The sequence below is a fragment of the Heliconius melpomene genome, chromosome 18 (genome assembly GCF_056956725.1).
Source record: "Heliconius melpomene rosina isolate 202511_hmr_F chromosome 18, ASM5695672v1, whole genome shotgun sequence".
Taxonomy (NCBI): Eukaryota; Metazoa; Arthropoda; class Insecta; order Lepidoptera; family Nymphalidae; genus Heliconius; species Heliconius melpomene.
The window spans coordinates 10,337,123-10,358,097 of NC_140406.1; the positions used below are offsets into that span (position 1 = coordinate 10,337,123).

Below are 20,975 nucleotides of genomic sequence, written 5' to 3' on the forward strand. Positions count from 1 at the left end.
CCAGTAAAATTCTGTTTTAGAAAAATTCTATTTGTATTGAAGAGTTTATCAAGAAGGCTATATACAGCTGTGGATTTGGACATATATGACACTTAGAATATCTCATATGTCTTAACTCTAAGAGTTACTCTCAACTCTAGTACTTTCGTTTGACAACAGAAGCAAAGTAAGAGGCACTGTCTTTTAATCTATATATATAAAATCGAAAGGTCACACACTCATCACGAAATCTCAGACTCTACAAGTGCTAGGAATCTCAAATTTTGCATAGAAGTTATTTATAGGACGTAGGTGCAATAGAAGGGAATTTGCAATATTCGACTCCTAAGGGGTGAAAGTTTGTATGAAACTTCGTTACTACAATAGCTAGGAGTCTCAAATTTTGCATGGACGTCTCTTATAGGACGTAGGTACTCATGGAGACAGAAATTAATAATAACGTAGTTCACGCGGACGAAGCCGCGGGCGGCCCGGTAGTATAGTAACATGAATATTTATACATTTGTAATTCGTATGAAATGCCTTCAATGAATCACCTCGATTATATTTCTTAAAACAAAACAATTCAATGATTAGCGATAACCAAGATCCAGAGTCACGTGTAAGTTCTCAATCGTAATGAATTTATTGCTTTTAATGTTCGATATACTTTATGTCTCCATCTAAATCCATTATATGAATAATAATTTTTATTTTTATATACGTAATGAAAGAAAATACATGTTCATACTCTTTTCCATATAGCAGGATAGCCAGAGACAGACCCTAGGCTAGTGTCTAGAAACTTCATTCTCTACTTTCCATCCAAACTTGTGATAGGTGTGGTTGTGGAGTGACGGAGATTCAACGCCACGCTTTGTCGGCAAAGTATCTTATATTCGCTATAGCACCTGTTACGAACATTCCACTGAGTAGGTACCTATCCATGCTTTAATTTATAAAAATGATTTACCGCTACAGTACGAGTTTATACGATTTTAGAAAAAATGCTAGCATTAAATAAGTATTTCGCTATTCTTTACAAAATACAATAACAAGTTTAATGTAAACAAAGTGACCACGTGACATTCAGTTCTAGTTCACGGAATACTTCCTTACACACTCAGCTACAATGAAGTTCTTTATGAGTACCTACACGATGTAATTGTACACATTTTCTAAATAGATATAATACAAGCATTAACTAATTCAGTCGTGCAAGAAAATTACACAGTAACAGTAGATAATTAAAGGACAGCATGGCAAAGTCACTTCATCGAAAGAAAAAACACGGTTATGAAAAATACGAAAAATATTGAAGCCAGTAATAGCAAAGGGCCATATGAGAAAATTAAGTCTCTGGTAACGAAACTAAACGTGGTGGTGAGTTCCCCCCCTAACACGTAAAACCTTCAATAATTCGGTTAAAAGTGTCAAATTAGTGCCTTCACTACACTAAGTTACCGTGTTTCATTTGCCTGAAGCGTGAAGTTCAGAATAAAAAAATATTGCAATATTAAAATGAACGAAAATTGGGGCGAAATCATAAGGCTTCCCTAGTACACATCAAATTCTTACAGTTTCACTATTTCCGTCTGTTCGTCCCTTAGCGGTTCTTCCACAACTTTTTGGAAAGACCTATCTAATGTCCCCACACTCTGGAGAAGACGTCTTCTATAGACGTTTTTTATAGAAAAACTTTTACAAAAAAATTGTTATTTGGCGTTATTCACGCCGACAAAGCGGTAAAATAAAATGCCAAAAAAAAATTGTGTGGTCGAGAACTAAACAATAGAAATATAATTATATTAAATACTACAAAATCGACGTTTATATAAATTTTATTATTATTTATATATTTATTTTAGGTAGGTACTAAGTATATTTAATATTTCGAATTCTAACTCGAAAGAACAATAGAAATATGTATTATTCTCTACATTAATCGCTAGAAGCGATTTTTTCGTTACATATTTGCATTAAACAAAGCAAGAAAACTATCGTAACACTTGGTTCCCTCTGCCTCCTTATATATTCGCATACATCGTGAAGCTAAATAGAATTTAAAACAATTTTAAATAAATTTCACTTTACACTGTTAATGGTTCCAATGGCAAATAATTATCAGACGCGGAAAAACATAAATATGAGACTTTGTAGCTGTTTATTTTTAATTATATTGTTTATTCTAATAGAAATCACGATTTGACTTTTAAACATAAATATATTTTTATATAAGCGCTATACCCACTTACTACCTGAACTGCTCTGGGGACATGATTCGGTTGACTGAATAGTTTGTGTTTTTTTTAATAATAGGGTGTCAGACACTTCGTTCATTCGCTGTTAGTCCAAATTCGATTCGACATTGTATGGCGGAGCTCAACGCCGCGTTTTGTCCAAGGAAAATTAATATTTTTTTTTATTCATCAGCTTTACGCTGTATCACACACGCAGCAGGGTAGGCAGAGAGAACCTAGTGTTAAGACACTCTGCTCCCCACTTTCTGCCGAATTCTAGAGGCATTGCGTGTTGAGTGGCAGAACTCCTTAAAATTTCAACTTTGTTAAAATGACGTAGGTCTCGGGGGCCTGGGGGCCTGGGATCTAATCTATTATAACTTATGCCTGTCAATAAAATTTATACTTCTACCGATGAAGTAATTTCCGCCCAATTCTAGAGGCATTGCTTGTTGAGTGGTGAAACTAAATGCCGACTTTGTTTTGACACCAGAGCGAATAAACGAAAATATTAAATCACTTCCTCGAATGGGAATCGAACCCACGAACTGTTACATTAACAGTTACATGCTTGTGCTGCTGCGTCACCACTGGCCTCAATATATCTTGTTTGTTCGGATAAATTAAATAAAATTTCAAGCGGAAAGTATGGGTTTTATTGACAAAAAAACATTAAGGCTTCCTCATTAACTGTCTCATCAAGAAAAAAGTAAGCTATCTGGGGGCAGTCAAGCGTTGGTCTTGACTCGTCTAATAACTTTTTCTATCCACGCATATCTTTTGTTAGGAACAGAAGGCAGAGAGATACTCATAGATATTGCATGTTAATATTGCTAAGTTTTCTCTTTTTAGTAAACAAGTACTAACTAACTAAGCAAAGGCCCTCGTGGTACAGACGGTTAAGGGTTTGATTCCCATTCATGGCATTGTTTTTTTATAATTTCCCCCTAACAAACCAAGGCGCAGCATTGAATTCGACTATTAAACACACAATGTTTCTGAAATTACGAGAAAAGTGGGGAATGAAATGTTAATGTGAGGTTCTTTCTCTCTCTCTCTCTCTCTCTCTCTACCCTATTATATAAGGTATACAACAGAAAACAAACAAAAAATAGACAAGAATATAAAACAGTAAATTCAATCAAAACAAAAGGTTGACGTAATACTCAGAACGTGTATTTCATTAACATTTATGAAAGACAATTATTTTGATTTAAGATGACTCTCACAATAGTATTCATACATATTAAAGTAATTCAAAAACAACAACAAAAATACATAAAATAATTTCAATAGATCATTTATTCGTAATAAATATTTACACTGAGTTAGTTAGATCTAACATAACAATTAAATGTACAATTGTTTTATACATACACACTATCCTCTAATAATAAAAAAAACTTTTTACCCGACTTCAAAAAAGAAGGAGGTTTTCAATTTGATTGACTGTTGAGGCTAGTGACGCCAGTTCCACAATGGGGTGCCTGACTATAAATGCAGTGATTGTGAGCTTAATTCCTAATCGGGGGAATGAATTGTTTTCAATTCCCCGCTCCAGTAGTCATGCTGGGGCATTGACAACCGCCAATACAGGCGTGTCTCAAATGCGGACGGAAAGCGGAGAACTGAACTAGACTGTCTCTGCCTATCTTGATATATACGTGAAACTGAAATATACTAGTAATAAAAAAAAATCAAGCATCGCCTCCCTTCTTCTTGACACCGATCATAGACGCTTCTTCCATAGTATCGGACAGTTTGTGACCTAGCGTTTCCGGTGTCACTAACACTAATAGGCCAGAGAGTAAAGCGAAGCCTCCAAAAAGCGCAAATGGCAGATCATCCCACACTGCTGCACCCTGCGAAGTAATGGGGTATTATTATAGCCATTCAATAGAGGAAACCATAATCTATTTTACTCCTTATTTAATTTTTAAATATTACATTCTAAAATAAGCTCAAAGAAGCTAATGAGATAAGAATTTTCTTTTAGTTTAGATATAGAATAAAAAAAATTGATAGTTCTAACATATCAATTTGTATGTCAAATCTAATGATTGTTTATTACAAATTATTATCAATAAGGTTTATTTCAGTGTTACTTATATGATAATAAATTCTAATTTTTATGACAATAAAAAATAGCAATAAATTTTATAAAGTGTACCTTTCCAACATCGGAAAAACAAATTGTTTATGTAACATTATTACGTGAATAACCTGTGTAAAGTTAAATAAATATCAGAATAAATCACCAATAGTCTAGATGAATTTGAATATGAACAACTGTCTAGAGCATTATATTTTGTTATAATAATACCAGCTCCATATCCCGCATATAGGTAGAGTAGGCAGAGGGAACCTAGTGTAAAGACACTTCGTTACCCAATACCCAAACCCAACAGACAGTGTTTTGCGTGAATTGCTAAAGGATGGAACTCAACACCATGCTTTGTCTTGCTAATAGAGCGAGGAAATGAAAATAATTCATTGCCTCGAGTGGGGAACCCAGAACTGTCGCGTTTACATGCACATGATTTGCCATGTGGTTTTGATGCTAAACCATTAGAAACTTACAAAAGCTGGTGTAAGTGGTGCTATAATAGACCCAATCCGCCCCATCATGGAAGAAAAGGCGAAGAGACTGTGCCGATACTTGGTTGGGTAGAGTTCAGTAGTGTACACGTACACTGATGTCATGACCATCGCTATACTGAATTTACCGATAAGATAAACTGACAAAGACGCAACATATAATCCTGAAAAGAATTTTTAGTTTTTAATAGCTTCAAATATAGCAGAGTTGCTTACTCTAGGGAGTTGTAACTAGTTTTAAGACATTCACAAACAAACAAACATAAGCAATAATTTTGAACATATAATTCCAAATGTATAAATATTAATTGGTGTTTAATTTATATAATAACTACATTTACTGGGTAGATACAAGGAAATATTTTTCCAATCTAACACACTAACAACTATGGAAAATATAAAAAATGTTTTCGAGATATCTATCTCTATTCTCTATCTTTTTTTATTATTGATTTTGTTGAAAAAAAAACATAAATATATGTTTAATTAAAAAAAATATAGAATCCGGTTCGTACAGATAATTGATACTGTAGCAAGTGATAATCGACTTTGTTTTATTAGATCAATATAGATTTTGATAATTACATTGTCCTTGTATAAGCATTCGATTCGTTTACATACTATAGTGACTAGAAAACATTTGAAATAGTAATGTAATGATTTGATTTAATATTCAGATATTTCCGTTTTGAACATATTTTAGCATCACGCCATATCCTGCAAATAACAGGGTAGGAACCTAAGAATCTAGTGTTATGACACTCCGTTCCCATCAAGACACTTCCATTCCAAACTTTCCGCCGAATTCTCGAGGTATTTGAATTGTGGAACTCAACTCCGCACTTTGCCTCGTTACCAGTGCGAAGAAATGAAAATATTAAATAATTTCATTTTCCCAAGAAGGACGAACCCACAACTAGGCCACAACAGCCTCAACGCTATGATAATAGCAAAATAACTTTGAACATTTCCTTATTTAATCCCTGAAAAAAACATTTAAATATTCTAAGATCTTTAAATGGTTGGCACAATAAAAACTTATTTTATAAATACCTGTTGGCATAAATATGTAAGCAATCTGGCAAGCAGCACAAATCCAGAAGGCACCAGCCAGCACTGGCTTTCGTCCTATCTTCCCCATCAAGTAAACAGCAGTCCAGTACCCGGGGATTTCAGATGCTGACACAGCTATGTAGTTCACGTATCGATTTCCAGACATATTCACTGAATTAATTGACATTCCATAATATATGAACGTTGTCGTGATCCACCACACTGGAGACACTAGCACTCGAGTGAGAATCGCTTTATGTCTAAATATTAAAACTATCAGCCACGGCTCCCTCGCTTTCTCCGCTTCTTCTGTTGTTTTTCTTTTTTCCTCTTCAAGTATGTTTTCTCTTAAAAGCTCGAGAGATTTTTGGGATAATTGAGTTTTGTTAACACGAGCTACTTCTTTTAATACATTATCAGCTTCTTCATACCTGCCTTTAGTGATATACCACCGGACTGACTCTGACATGATCCAGAAGTATGAGATCGTAATAAGTTGAGGTATATATAAAGTGAGTGTAAATAACTGCCAGTTAGGAACCCCCCATGCAATTAAACCCATTGTGATTTGGCCAATTGAAAAGAAAGTATTCATAGTAGCACCTGCTGCTACACGATACTTTGGCCCGATGAGTTCCATCACTAAAATCAGAATTTTCTTATTAATCTCATAAATTGAGTTCATTCACGTCATATAAATATAATAATAATTCATTATATATAGTTAACGACCTTATTTCAAGAAAGTAAATAAAATTGAAACAGAATTTTTAACCTAAGAATAAAGAGAAGATAATATCATATTTAACAACTCTTACTTTCTTATTTCTTCTATGGCTAAAGTCAAATTTAATAGACAGTATAAGAAAAAATAATTCTTACACAAAATGTAACAGCACGAGAAGCCTGCTGATCCAAAAGTAGCTTCTGCAACTTCAGAAATAAGAAAGCCGACGTATGTTCCTGCGAAATAACGCAGAGTACCCATCCACGCGGTGTTAAAGGCATTGATGCTGAGAGCAGTTCTTCGTCCCCAACGATCTGATACATATCCTGTAATGGGCAGCGCCAACAACGTTCCAAATGTTCTTATTGAACCAATCAATGTTCGCCGCCATTCGTCGCATGCTAAATCATACTGTAAAAAAGTTGTCATTTAATAAAAATGATTTTTATCAATTTTCAATAAAGCGTCTAAACGGTTCATGGTTTTAATCTTAAACATGTCTTGATTTATATATCTATACTAGCGGCCCGCTCGCGGTTACACCCGTGTGAACTATGTTATTATTAATTTCTGTCTCCATGACTACGTCCTAGTGACGTCTATGCAAAATTTGAGACTCCTAGCATTTGTAGTAACGAAGTTTCATACAAACTTTCAACCCCAAAAACGACCCCTTAGAAGTCGAATATTGCAAATTCCCGTCTTAGCGAGCACCTACGTCCTATAAATAACTCCTATGCAAAATTTGAGATTCCTAGCTCTTGTAGTTCCTGAGATTTCGTGATGAGTGAGTGACCTTTCGATTTTATATATCTATATATATATCTATATAGGAGTTGTTTTGGGGGTTGAAAGTTTGTATGAAACTTCGTTACTAATGACATTTGTCTTTGTCATTCGTTACTAAATGCTAGGAGTCTCAAATTTTGCATAGACGTCACTAGGACGTAGCCATGGAGACAGAAATTAATAATAACATAGTTCACGCGGGTTAAACCGCGAGCGGGCCGCTAGTACTCGTATATATTTTAGCCTCACGTTTTATCTCATATGTATATGACAGGGTAGACAAAGATAATTCAGTGTTAAAACATTTGGAGTAAACCTAGTAGGACGTAAATCTTGCTTTTTAAGACATTGCAATCTGGATGACAAAGCCTAACGCCGCCGCAGCACTTTGTCTAAATCTTTTAACTTATCTCGGACTGATGTTGGTCAAATAGATGATGGGCACGTGTGCAGTGCAATATACACTGCACACGTGCCCATCATCTGTCATAAGATATGCATATCTTTTTTTTATCGACAATTAACTCAAATCATGTTCTTATCGTATACCTGTATATTTATTAAATTACTAGCAGATCCACCCGGCTTCGGCTAAATATTGATAATAAGCTAAAAAATAATAAGTAGAAGCCGCACAAGGGTGTGACTATAACATGACGGTTGTGAATTCGATCCCCACTCGAGGAAGTGAAATATTTATTTACGTTTATGTTTCCATTTCTTCGCTCTGGTGTCGAGGCAAAGCGCGGCGTTGAGTTCTGCCACTCAACATGCAATGGCTTCAGAATTCGGTAGAACGTAAGGAACGGAGTCTCTTAATACTAGATTCCCTGTCCTTTCCCTACCCTGCTGTGTGCGACATACAGCATGAAGCTGATTTATTTATTTTTGATTTTTTTTTAAATTACAGATATATTAAAATGGTTTCTATGGCTCAACCTTCACATCTATCTATACTAATATAATAAAGCGGAAGAGTTTGTTTGTTTGTTTGTTTGTTTGTTTGTTTGTTTGTTTGTTTGTTTGTTTGTTTGTTTGTTTGTTTGTTTGTTTGTTTGTTTGTTTGTTTGTTTGTTTGTTTGTTTGTTTGTTTGTTTGTTTGTTTGTTTGTTTGTTTGAACGCTAAGATCTCTGGATCTACTGGTCTGATTTACATTGTTTTTGTTTTGTATAAAAGCTGCATTCTTCAGAAGTGCTATAGGCTATATAACATTACATTACACATATAAACTAATATATTTTAAAGTACTTTCTAATTTGACATGCAATTTATTCTGCCATGTTAATAACAACCGTCGCGTCGCTACGCAACCGGTACCGCGACAATTTGATATTCATCCTTATGAAGTTTGATAAACAATTAAGGAGATGTCACTTCGAAATGACCTAGCCTTCGGGCGGTATAGTATGAGTATGACCGACGCGAAAATATTCTTGTAGTTGAAGCAGGCGTAGCCGCGTCCGGGTCCACTAGTACAAGTATAAACATATACCATCAGCCCTAAATAACGAAATAGCAATAATAATGAAAGCCATCGAATTGCTTCAAGCGTAAGGTTTAACATAAAAAATACTCGAGACACGACTGTTAGCTGTGTGGCGTGCGTATATTTAACATATCGGCCGCCTTGCGTTCGTTCGAACGATTTATATTGATTTCACAAATCAATCAACATCACGAATCATCATTATAATACTATTTTAATATAAACATGCACCTTCAGAAAGAAAATAACAAGTAACTTCAGAATTCATGGTGTAGGGCCTGACGGTGCCTTTGCGCTTTCTTCCTTTTATTATAACCAACGACAGTTATAGTGGAGAGGAAGATAGGACGCGCTCTTGGCTTTTAATATTGTGGAGTTTCAGTAGATATTTATTTTTCAGTAATATCTAAACCGGTGGGACGACCCCCTGCCAGATGGGCCGACGACATAAAGAGGTTGGCGGGAAGCGGATGGGTCCGAAGAGCTGAGGATCGAGTGTGGTGCCGAGAATTGGGGAAGGCCTTGGTCCAGCAGTGGACAAGAGATGGCTGTTGATGATGATGATGATGAATATCTAAAAGCTATAAGAAGGCTAAAATTCACAAATGGTTACTTACGTCGTACACAACTGTGTCAGTGTTCTCGTATACATACTCTTCACAATCGACAACATTATTAGTATTGAACCACTCGGCGGGGCAGACGTCTCTTGTCGCTGTCACATTTATATACTCAAATTTTCTACAATTGTCGAAGGAATTGCCACTGGCGGGAACTGCATTTAATATCCACGATGGACTGAACTCCAATGTGTCTCGAGTCTCACATTTATGGATTAGACATCTGAAACGGCATCCTATTGCTATAATTTACAGTTTTAGACATATTTTTGACTATTTTTTTTTCAATGTATGTTTTTTTATAGGACACTAGCTTTTACTTGCTTTTTCGCTCTTGTCATCGCGTAAAAATAACTAAAGCATTATATTTACCCGAAATAACTGTGACTGCAAGTATATTGTGTTGTTATATCGAAACTATTAACCTTATATACTATAACCCATAGAATTCTCTTGTAAATGGAATATCTAATACCCGAATAATAATTATTCAATTACAATCAATAGTTCCTGAGATTATCACCTTTTTGTTTCTTTAAATCTTTGTTGACTAAAAGAAAGTATAATATTTAGCTATGATAAAATACCTGGTATTAATTCGAGCAGTTGTAAATACATATTCGCTTGCAGCCCATGCGGCGAAAATAACCACTATGACGGAGAGTCCCAGGGTACGCAACTGGTATGGACCAATTTGACCAATTTCTTCAACTAAAATTTTATCTAGATTAACAGTTTTTTGTTTGTCGCTCTCTTCACTTTCATCGTTTTGTATAGATTTTCTTCCCTCGCCCATTTTAGATGTCCGCCTCGGTGGAAGTGTTACAACCCTCTAACCACTTAGGCAATAATTTAGTGAACATTGTAGAAAATATAAATTGTCATTCCTAGATAACGAACAAATACGATATGCGACTATAAAATTGATAAAAATAGTAATTTACCTTCAATTGGCCTTAAAATAGTAATTTAATATTAAATTTTGTGGAAATATGGACATTTTCAATTTAATAATAATATTTATTAATTTCCAAGTCCTTATATTATGTTTAAAAAGTCTTATATTATTTAAATTAAGCGCATACGGCAATAATTTTTACATATTGAATAGCAAAACGATGAAGTCTATCAATAATTGTCTCAATTAAATTTAAAAACAAGGACGATGACAAAAGGTGTCGTTTTTAACAATAGGTACTGTTATGTATTAATCTTTATTAAATTAATTAATTAATTAATCTTTATTGCTTGTAGTCAAACTTGTAGTATTTTTTTCCTATATTAATTATAGTATTCAAGATTAATCTTTTTCGAATATTACGTCGCGATAATTTCTTTACAAATTTTTAATAAAAATTGAAACAAAAAAGTATAGTAAATAATAATCAATTTTATTTTATTTTAAGTTATACTTGCGTCTTAAAAAAATGTTTTCGAAATAGTTAGTGTATTATTATATTATAATAATAATATAATGAAAGAAAATTAAATTAATAAAAAAGAAATTACCTAATTACGTATAGGCTTAAGTTTATTGACCAAGATAAACCATGAAAATATCTAATCTGAAGTCTAGATATTATTTACACATTAGTATGAGCTTGCAAGTAAATGATATATGACTTTATCTAGACTCGAAAAGTGATGCTATACTTAGCTTGATTGGCAGAGTGAACCTGGGAAACTAATATTAAGATACTTCCGTTCCACGCTTTTCGCCGAATTCTGGAGGCGGAGAGAATGAGTGGCGGAACTCAATGCTGCGCTTTGCCATGACACTAAAGCGAAGAAAATATTAAATATTCCATATCCTCAAAGAGGAATCGAACCCACAACCTGTCACGTTTACAGTCACATGCCCCTACGGCTACGCCACGATAGGCCTCGACTAACAAATTAATGATAATGTTTAAATTAAAAACAAATTAGATTGGATAATAATTTATTATAATTATAAAGAAAAATATATTTAATCATTATTATTTCTTTTCGTGAGTGTTTCTGCCTCCTCCATTGTGTTGGGTAATTTTATCCCAAGTGTTTCAGGTGTCGTGAAAACGAGGATACATGATATTAGAGCGAATGAACCGAATAAAACTGAAGGAAGACTCTCCCATACTTCTAGAGCCTGAAAAAAAAATTACATTCAATAACAATAAAATAAAAATTAAATGACATTAAGTCTTAATTTCGAACAGATATTTAGTACTAATTGACATGTGCCTGACATAATTATGCAGTGATTATAGAGAAAGGTCTAATTAAATAAAGTGCATCGTTGATTTAGTCAGGTGAGAGGTAAGGATAGTGATGTATATATATACGCTATTTTGCCAAATTTGCATTTAACACATTTATATAGTTATATAACGTGCAAATGGAAAATGCCTCTAAATATGGGCATCTCACGCTTTTTTCCGCATGTCATGAGAGAAAGAACAAAATATTTTAATACTCTGTAAGAAAACGGAGAGGTGTAACTTTCCGTTTCCTTCTTTCAAAGAATTACTGGTTTAGTGATAAATTTATTTTACTACCAGAACGAGGAAATAAAAATATTTTTATTGTAATTCATTAATATTGAAAATTTGTCTTCCACGTAATTATTAAACCTATAACCAGACAGTCCATTCTGTTTCCGCTGCGTCACCACGGAAATATAAATATCTAAAATCTATTAGAACATAGAAATATTTTCAACTATTTCTCTATTTATAACTTCTTCATTTTATTTGATATATAGAGGAAGAAGAAGAAATCTTCTAAGGAATTCTCTAAAGAAGAAATCTTAATCTAATAGCAACTATAGGCTATATACTTTTACTTACTAGTGCAGGTGTAAGTGGGGCAGTGATACCTCCCAAGCGACCTATCATCGAAGAAAACGCGAACAAACTGTGACGATGTCTCGTCGGGAACAACTCCGCCGTGTACAAGTATACTGATGTTATGATTACTGCGATCGAGTACTTGCCGATGAGATAGACCGCTAAGGCTAGACTGTCTTGACCTGGAAATTTATGATTGAAATTAAATATTTTTAAAAATGCAATAATTTAAAATTTTATATCTTAAACTACTTATTATTAGGTTTGTGAGTATTTAATTGAATTAGCTTTACGTATCCTATCTTATTAATATGATAAACGTAAAAGTATATGAGGATGGATGTTTGTTCCACTTACACGCCACAATTACTAAGTGGGTTTAGATGAAACTTTACAGTACTATAGCTTATTGATAAGAATAAGACATAGATTATTAAGAGAATTACAATATAATTATTAAGATTTTCTATAATTTGATTATCATATAATGATAAATTTGGGTTGCTAGTGCCTCAAGCAGAGTGAACCCAGTAAAAGGACACTTCATTCCTAAAGTGGACCCGGCCTGGCCACTCAAACCTACAATGTATCAATCAAATTTGAACAGACCTACAATGTATCAATCAAATTTGATCAGACCTACAATGTATCAATCAAATTTGATACATTGTAGGTTTGAGTGGCGAAAATTAACGCCGCAATTTGTCATTTTCGTTCAAATAACTAAGCGATAACTAACATTTCAATTTACAATATTTCCATACTGATATTTCTAGGCAACTAATAAATTAAATAAAAATATAGTTTTACCTTCTGGCATGAACGCAAATGCGAACTGACAAGTCGCGCAGAGCAAATATCCACATATTAACACGGGTTTCCTGCCGACACGATCCAATAACAATATAGCTGTCCAGTACCCGGGGATTTCTACTGCAGCAACATAAACAAAGTTCAAATAACTATTCCCTGATAGATTCACCGCGTTGATGGACATTCCGAAATAAATAAACGTATTTGTGATCCACCAAATGGGCGCCACACAACACCTTAGTAAAATAGTCTTGGATTTAAACACTCGGACAACCAGCCAATAATCATCTGCCTTTTCAGCCAACTTTTTAGCCTCTGCTGAATCTCTCAAAAGTTTTAACGATTTATTTGACAGTTCTTTCCTGTTCATCCTTGCTGCCTTTTTCAAAATTGCTTCAGATTCTTCGTATCGGCTTTTGCTCATCAGCCAGCGTACAGATTCAGACAGAATCCAAAAGTAGGATATTACAATTAGTTGTGGCGCATATAACACGCGGGTGAGAGTACGCCAGGGCTGCACTCCCCAAGCTATTAGTCCAAGGAATACTTGTCCAACAGCAAACAATGATGAAACAGTTGCACCAACCATTACACGATATTTAGGACCCACCATCTCCGTTACTGAAATAATAATTCAAATTTATAGTGGTACGCGTATGTTAATAGAAGTAATGAGAATGTGAAAACAAAGGAATGTCAAAATGGAATTTCATCATAGCAAAAAACTAACAATGTAAAAAAATAAATTGAACTTTTACTTAATTTTTACACAACTATGAAGTCAAAATACTAAAAACGCCTTACCTAAAATGTAAGCAGAAGCGTAAGCTCCCGCTCCTATAGCGGCCTCTATAATTTCAAGTGCGAGGAACCATTCATACGAGTACACAAATGACCTAACGAGTCCCACCCATCCCGTGTTTAGGGCGTTAATAGTGAGAGCGACGCGACGCCCCCAGCGGTCAGAAATGTAGCCAGTTATAGGTTGCACGAAGAAAGTGCCGATTGTCAAGATAGAGCCAATTTGAGAACGTTTCCATTCGTCACAAGCCAAGTCGAACTGAAATTATAATTGTGTTAAAGTATTTTAGGTTTTAAGAAATTTACATCTAAATTTGAATCTTATCGGGCTACGCTCTCTACGCCGACTGTTAAATGCCAATGAAAACTAAAGATGAGAAATAAGTGTCTTACGTCATAAACAACGCTAAGTGTATTCTCATAGACATACTCTTCGCAAGGAATCTTCTGTGACCGATCGAACCACGTTGCAGGGCACACGTCAATAACATTTACAATTAAGGAGCTATTCTGAAAACGTTCACAATCCTCAAAGTCGTCCACACTAGTACCGGGTATCGCATTTAACACCCAATCTGGAGCAAATTCCGGATTTTGACCGTCACACTGTGGTATTAGGCACCTGAAATTTTTTAGAATAGACGTTTAATTGAAATATTTTTCTGGGATTGTGCTGCTTAAATATCTGCTTAAAATTAAGGAGAACGTAGAGAATGGAGTGTTTTAACATATTCTATCCCCCTATCCTAAAAAATATTTTAGTTACCTAGTCGGTATTCTGGCAGTTGTAAAGATGTATTCACCAGCAGCAAACGCTGAAAATATGACTGGTATAGCCGCTAATATCATTGTAAGCAGCTGGTACCATCCAAATTGTCCTATTTCTTTTATTAAGATGTCATCTAAGTCTATGCTTGTTGGCTCATTGTTTCCTTCTTCGACCTTATCTTCACTTGCCATTTTTGAAATCTTTTCTTTTTGTATTTAACGAAATATGAAAGTTGAAGTTTATACTATGAATTAGGTTACTATTACTGATTTGAATTTTAAAGGTGCACAAGAACATATGGGTATAGTTTGATATTTATAATTCGCAAGTAATCTTATCATTTCTGAACGTCATTCGTCATGAAATTATCATTAATCATTATTTATTACATGATTTTTTCTAAATTTAGGTATTTGAATCTTTATCAATTTCAGAAGTAGTACTATATTGTTTACAAGACAGTAATCTGAGGAATAAATGTGTTTTATGTTTAATATTTTTTTATACGCGTAGTCCTAGATGAAAAGACTTTATTTAAGACCAAACATTATAGTTTAGCATTCCAGGGATAAGCTATGCAACCGAAGGGTAAGTTGGAAGCCCCTTTGTGTATGCATACTAACGGATGCCTCTATTGCCCGCTCTACCTCTCCTTATTTAAAATTACCGTACTAATGCCACCTTTGAAATTCTTTCCAGAAATAAAGCGGGAAAGATTCTAGACCATGATCTTTTAATACTAAATGCTAGTATTTAATGCTGTTATGCTTTTCTTTCCTACCGCGTATAAATTAACTCATAACCTATAAAAAAAAATTTTTTATCGTATACAGTTATCATAACATAGATTTTGCTTACTTAAGATTAAATATTTTTATAGCATATGCTATTTTATTTATTTATTTTTATTTTTTTCTAAATTTCTTGATTTTAAAATAAAGTATTAAATAAATAATAATATACGAGTAAAAGTTTGTTGTCAAACATATATTTATGATAATTACATTTACTATTAAATGTTTTATAAAAACTTAATAAGCTTTAATACTTTAAACATTGTATTATATTGTTCTATGTAAATGAATACACATATCAGTAAAATAAAATTTAATTCGTTTTCAGTTACCTACGTCTCCTGAATATCATTTTCTTAATGATGAATTTAAAGTCATTTTTACTATCAATATTACCTAAATAAACTAATAATTTATCTGTACGTGAGTGTGATGTCAGTTGTCAGATTTTTTTAAAGCATTTAAAAATAATTCCAAAAAATTGTTTTTTTTACATATTTATATTTCCTTTTTACAAATTCTTATTATTTATCAATAAATACAGAACAAAAACATAATATGTAACTACAATACAATAAATATGGTACATACAATATACATAAGCATAAATTATTCATTATTCTTTTTCCTAGAGCTAAGTAGTTCAGCTTCTTCAATGGTGTTCGGTAACTTAGTACCAAGAGTCTCCGGCGTAGTGAATATAAGGAGACCGGACACAAGAGCAAAGGATCCGAAGAGAACTGATGGCAAATTCTCCCATACTTCAAGAGCCTGGAAGGGGTTGAAAATATTAATTACCTAATCAGTGAACATTATTTACCTACTTTCCCACAGCAGAGTAGGAATCTTATAATTAATTTAATCGTGACATTGTGTGTTCAGCGGCGGAAGTCAACGCCGCGCATCGTCGCAGAGTAGAGAAATAATAATAGTTAAAATATAATCTTTTTTAAATAAGTACCGTTTCCCTGAGTTGTGGTCAAAATCACAAACATCTCTTTCATAAAGTCACAATGGCTCAACGTTACTATTATTTAATATTTTATCAAGTAGGTAAATATTATTTTAATGCTAATAATGCTTATCGGTGGAAATCTAGACTTTCAAAACTAACGGGTGGCGGAACTCAAAGCTGTGTTTTGCCTAAACACCAGAGCGAAGAAATGGAAATATAAATTTAAATAAATATTTCATTTCCTCGAGTGGGGATCTAAATCTCAACCAGTCGACTTTGCAGCACACCTCCTATTTTGATGTTGGTGGAGCAGTAAATGTAAATTGTTAAGAAATATTCTTAATACTTACCAAGGCAGGCGTAAGAGGTGCTGTAATAGACCCAATTCTTCCCAACATAGAGCAGAACGCGAACAAACTGTGTCTATACTTGGTAGGGAATAATTCCGCCGTGTACACGTAGACGGATGTCATTACCACAGCAATGGCGTATTTACCAATTAAGTAGAATGCTAAGGAGATACCCTCGTTGCCTGGAAAGAAATATATCAGATTAAACAACGTAACATATATACATATATTATTTTACATATAGCAAAAATAACGAGCATACTAACCTTCAGGCATAAACGCAAAAGCGAACTGACACGCCGCACATAGCCAGTAGCCACCAATTAGCACTGGTTTCCTGCCAATTCTGTCCAAAAGTAAAATGGCCGTCCAAAATCCAGGAATTTCCACTGCAGCCACGTACACATAATTCAAATATTGATTTCCTGACAAGTTCACTGCGTTAATTGACATCCCGTAGTACACTAAAGTGTTGGTGATCCACCAAATGGGCGCTACGCAGCATCTCATTAAGATGTATTTTGATCTCAAAACTAAGAGCACTAGCCACGGTTCTTTGGGCTTCTCAATTAATTTTTCAGCTTCAGCTGAAGCTCTTAGAAGTTGCAACGACTTGTCTGATAGTTCTTTCTTGTTGATCCTAGCCACTCTCTTCAAGATTGCCTCAGATTCTTCATAACGGCCTTTGCTCATTAGCCATCGTACGGATTCAGAAAGAATCCAGAAGTATGAAACGACTAACAGTTGTGGTGCATAGAGCACTTGGGTGAGGGTTCTCCACGGTTGTACTCCCCAAGCTATGAAACCTAATATGACTTGACCCAGTGCAAACATCGTGGATGTAGTAGCTCCTACGACGACTCGGTATTTGGGGTCTACTAATTCAGTTACTAAAATTATAGAAAATTACGTAAGTAAATATTATATTAGGTAAATATTATAATTTTATATATATTTATTTCTTTTTTTGTAGCCAACTTTTGTGTTTTTTTTTTATTTTACGATCATTAAGAAACGCCTGATTTTATTGCCTATTTAAATAAACACATAGTAGGTATGTGATAAAATTTAAATTAATTTCTGGAGTTAATGTCAATGTTTAATATTAATATTTATTACTAAGTGAAATAAAGAGTATTAGGGTATAAAAGGGTAGCCTGCATCTTTAATCTAATGTAACTTCTATTTTTTTCTGCCAATTTAAAAATAGGTTCTCACCTAAAATATAGCAAGACGAAAAAGCACCAGCTCCAATAGTGGACTCAATGACTTCAAGTGCCAGAAACCATTCATAGGAATTGACAAAGGACCTCACGAGCCCCAACCATCCAGTGTTAAAAGCGTTTAATGTGAGAGCGACGCGACGACCCCAGCGATCAGAAATATATCCGGTAATAGGTAATACGAGTAGAGTACCAATTGTACGGATAGAACCGATTTGGGAGCGTCTCCACTCATCGCAGGCCATGTCGAACTGGAATGTTTAAGTGGGATGGTTAATGTTTAAGCGTATGAATGTTTTCCCTCAAATTTCTGGAAAATTAATTGTCATATCGTAATGCTTTTTTTGATATATATATACCAACTTAGGGAAATGTTTAAGCTTTATAAAAATCGGCTAATAAGTTTTCAGATCTGGGTATCCACAGATCATCAAAATAGTTTCTAAATTATTTTGAGTCTTTAGCGATGAGTGAAAAACGTCTTAAAACTATATTCCCTTTAACTTCCTTACTTAAAAAAGCCCTTAAGCTTACCCTTAATGCTATATTTAAGAAATAAATATATTTTCGCATTCCAAAATAATTTGAAAAGCTATAAACAAACAATTATTTACTATAGTTTTTTATAATTGCATGACTTTCGAATCAACTTACATCATACACTACACTATTAGTATTTTCATATACATAGCTCTGGCAAGGCACCGTCTGGGAGCGATCGAACCAAGCCGCTGGACATACATCAACCGGATTGGGAACCATTTGAGAACTATTTTGATATTTCTCACAAGCCTCGAAATTGTTTCCACTGGTTTGTGGAATTGCATTTAGGACCCAACTTGGAGCAAATTCGGGATTAGGTCCGTCACATTGTGGTATTAAACATCTGAAAATATAAATTTTTTAATTAAAAAATTATGATCCATAAAAGTTCTTAATGTAAAAGTTCTTGATGAAAAGTAATAAATAATGAGCACATTTAAAAATTTACAGCCCAAATTATTGGACATCTGGTAAGTCGTCAGTAGAAAAATAGCCAAATTATTTCTGTCTATATTAAATAGAAAGATCATAGTTGCATGTGAATATTCTTTCTCAGTTCAAATATATCGTTTCATTTTGGACTTAAGTTGGATCTTTACAAAATACTTACGAAGATATAAATTTGTTAAATAACAATAAATTCTTATACGATAAAGATACTGTTATCTAAAGCCAAATCACCAATTACTGTCCCGACGATTGTACTTAAAACCAAATAATAATATTTATAAGATATAGATAATCCTAACGTAGTCTTGAAAATTATCATTTTTTTTCCTTTTTTAATTATTATTAAAAAAGGTATGCTTTTATTTTTTTCTTTTTAACTTATATCTCTGTAAAATCAAGCAAAATAAGCTTTAAATTGCATTTTTCTCAAACTTATTGCAAATATTTTACGTTATCTACATGTATTAGTCATTAAAACAAATTTCGAGACTTTTTCTTAATATCGCATTGTAATTTGTTTAAACAGACTGCAGAAATTTATATTATTTATTTATGGTTGCATTGACTAGAGAAAGTCTTACTAAACAGTCTTATAAATAAGTACTTAAAAGGAAATAAACGTGTTCATTTTTTTCAAAAGAAATTAATATTAATTAATAATATGTTTAAAAAGCTATACTTTAAAGACTGAAAAATATTTACAATAGTTTAATTTTTAGAAACAGATCTTCTAACTTAGTGTAGATATTAATTTCACATGCACGTTACCTAATCTTTTCATACCTAAGCTAATTGTCTATGCTATAGTTGTCATAATTTGTGTAAAAAGGTAGCAGAAATGATCACTTTAAATACCAACTAACACTGTCTTGAGAGGCTGTCGTGGTGCATAGACACAAGCGTACCGCTGTAAAAGCAACGATTATGAGTTCTATTTCCACTCGGGGAAATGAAATATTTCATATTTTCATTTCCTCGCTCTGGTAACGAGGCAAAGCCCGGCATTAAGTTCTAGACACCCAAGTGCTCCATGATGACAAATTATATTTTTAAATAAAAACAACTTTAAAAAAATACCTGGTCGGTATCCTAGCAGTAGTGAAGATATATTCACCGGCGGCGAAAGCTGAAAATATTACAGGGAAGGCAGCCAAAAGGACCATAATAATTTGATATCTTCCCAAGGAACCCACTTCATTCACTAGAATTTCATCTAAGTCTATTTGTGGTGGCTGCTCATTTTGGCCAGACTCAAGCTTCTCTTCCTTAGACATTTTGAGACCTTAGTCGGATGTTTGACACCCTCGTCTAGTCTAGACAAGTAGTTCGTGGTAATTGATACAAGGTCTAGCCGTATCGCTCGTCACAATCTTTTAATCAACATTTATTATTGAATAAACGAACGAAATATAAAAAAAATATCTAAGATAATTGTTTATATGTAATTTGGAATAATCTTATCGATTTTTCTGTATCTGCAACGTAAGTAGATCCTTTATCGACTCGAGACCTTTTAAGTAATCCTTATTTATTGTCCTTGCCTTTTTAGATGCCCATTTTATCAATAAAATTACACTTTATATTGATTATTAAAGTTCTACGTTCACGTGCAAACTAAATACCACATTTTTTTAAATGAACAAGTCAATGAGGAACGCTATTAATGTGTTATTAAATAATACTCGTTAAAAATATTGATATAGAATACAATTAACATAGCTGGTGCCTAGTGACATAATTATCTTACGTAATAATAAAAACAACTGTACGAAAATATATATACAGCACCTTTACCTTTAGTTTACTCGACAATTTGTCAATCAATTGAAAATCCCGTAAAATCGAAAATCCCGTTTTTTCCCGTTGCTGCAAGAATTTTGGGAAATTATCTCTTAGCGCTTCGCTATTTACACTCACATGTTAAGTTTCAGCTTTTTAGGTTCGGTTCTTTATTTA

The 20,975-nt window shown here is 33.7% G+C and overlaps 3 protein-coding genes across 3 annotated transcripts; all 3 read right to left on the reverse strand.

Moving 5' to 3' along the window:
* Positions 1–3,583: 3,583 nt before the first annotated feature.
* Positions 3,584–10,378, reverse strand: LOC146529531 (organic cation transporter protein-like). Its single transcript, XM_085201789.1, has 6 exons — positions 10,081–10,378; positions 9,491–9,716; positions 6,753–7,008; positions 5,871–6,512; positions 4,800–4,981; positions 3,584–4,081 (listed from the first exon to the last, which is right to left on the reverse strand). Exons 1-6 carry the CDS (start codon positions 10,287–10,289, stop codon positions 3,917–3,919), a joined length of 1,680 nt encoding a protein of 559 aa, XP_085057915.1. The 5' UTR covers positions 10,290–10,378; the 3' UTR covers positions 3,584–3,916.
* A 1,040-nt stretch (positions 10,379–11,418) lies between these two features.
* Positions 11,419–15,010, reverse strand: LOC146529532 (organic cation transporter protein-like). Its single transcript, XM_085202388.1, has 6 exons — positions 14,702–15,010; positions 14,329–14,557; positions 13,939–14,194; positions 13,132–13,755; positions 12,322–12,503; positions 11,419–11,621 (listed from the first exon to the last, which is right to left on the reverse strand). Exons 1-6 carry the CDS (start codon positions 14,893–14,895, stop codon positions 11,463–11,465), a joined length of 1,644 nt encoding a protein of 547 aa, XP_085058514.1. The 5' UTR covers positions 14,896–15,010; the 3' UTR covers positions 11,419–11,462.
* A 933-nt stretch (positions 15,011–15,943) lies between these two features.
* Positions 15,944–20,954, reverse strand: LOC146529533 (organic cation transporter protein-like). Its single transcript, XM_085202322.1, has 7 exons — positions 20,814–20,954; positions 20,097–20,389; positions 18,681–18,912; positions 18,022–18,277; positions 17,070–17,693; positions 16,804–16,985; positions 15,944–16,269 (listed from the first exon to the last, which is right to left on the reverse strand). The coding sequence occupies exons 2-7, from the start codon at positions 20,291–20,293 to the stop codon at positions 16,108–16,110; spliced, it is 1,653 nt and encodes a 550-aa protein (XP_085058448.1). The 5' UTR covers positions 20,294–20,389; positions 20,814–20,954; the 3' UTR covers positions 15,944–16,107.
* Between the last annotated feature and the right edge of the window lie 21 nt (positions 20,955–20,975).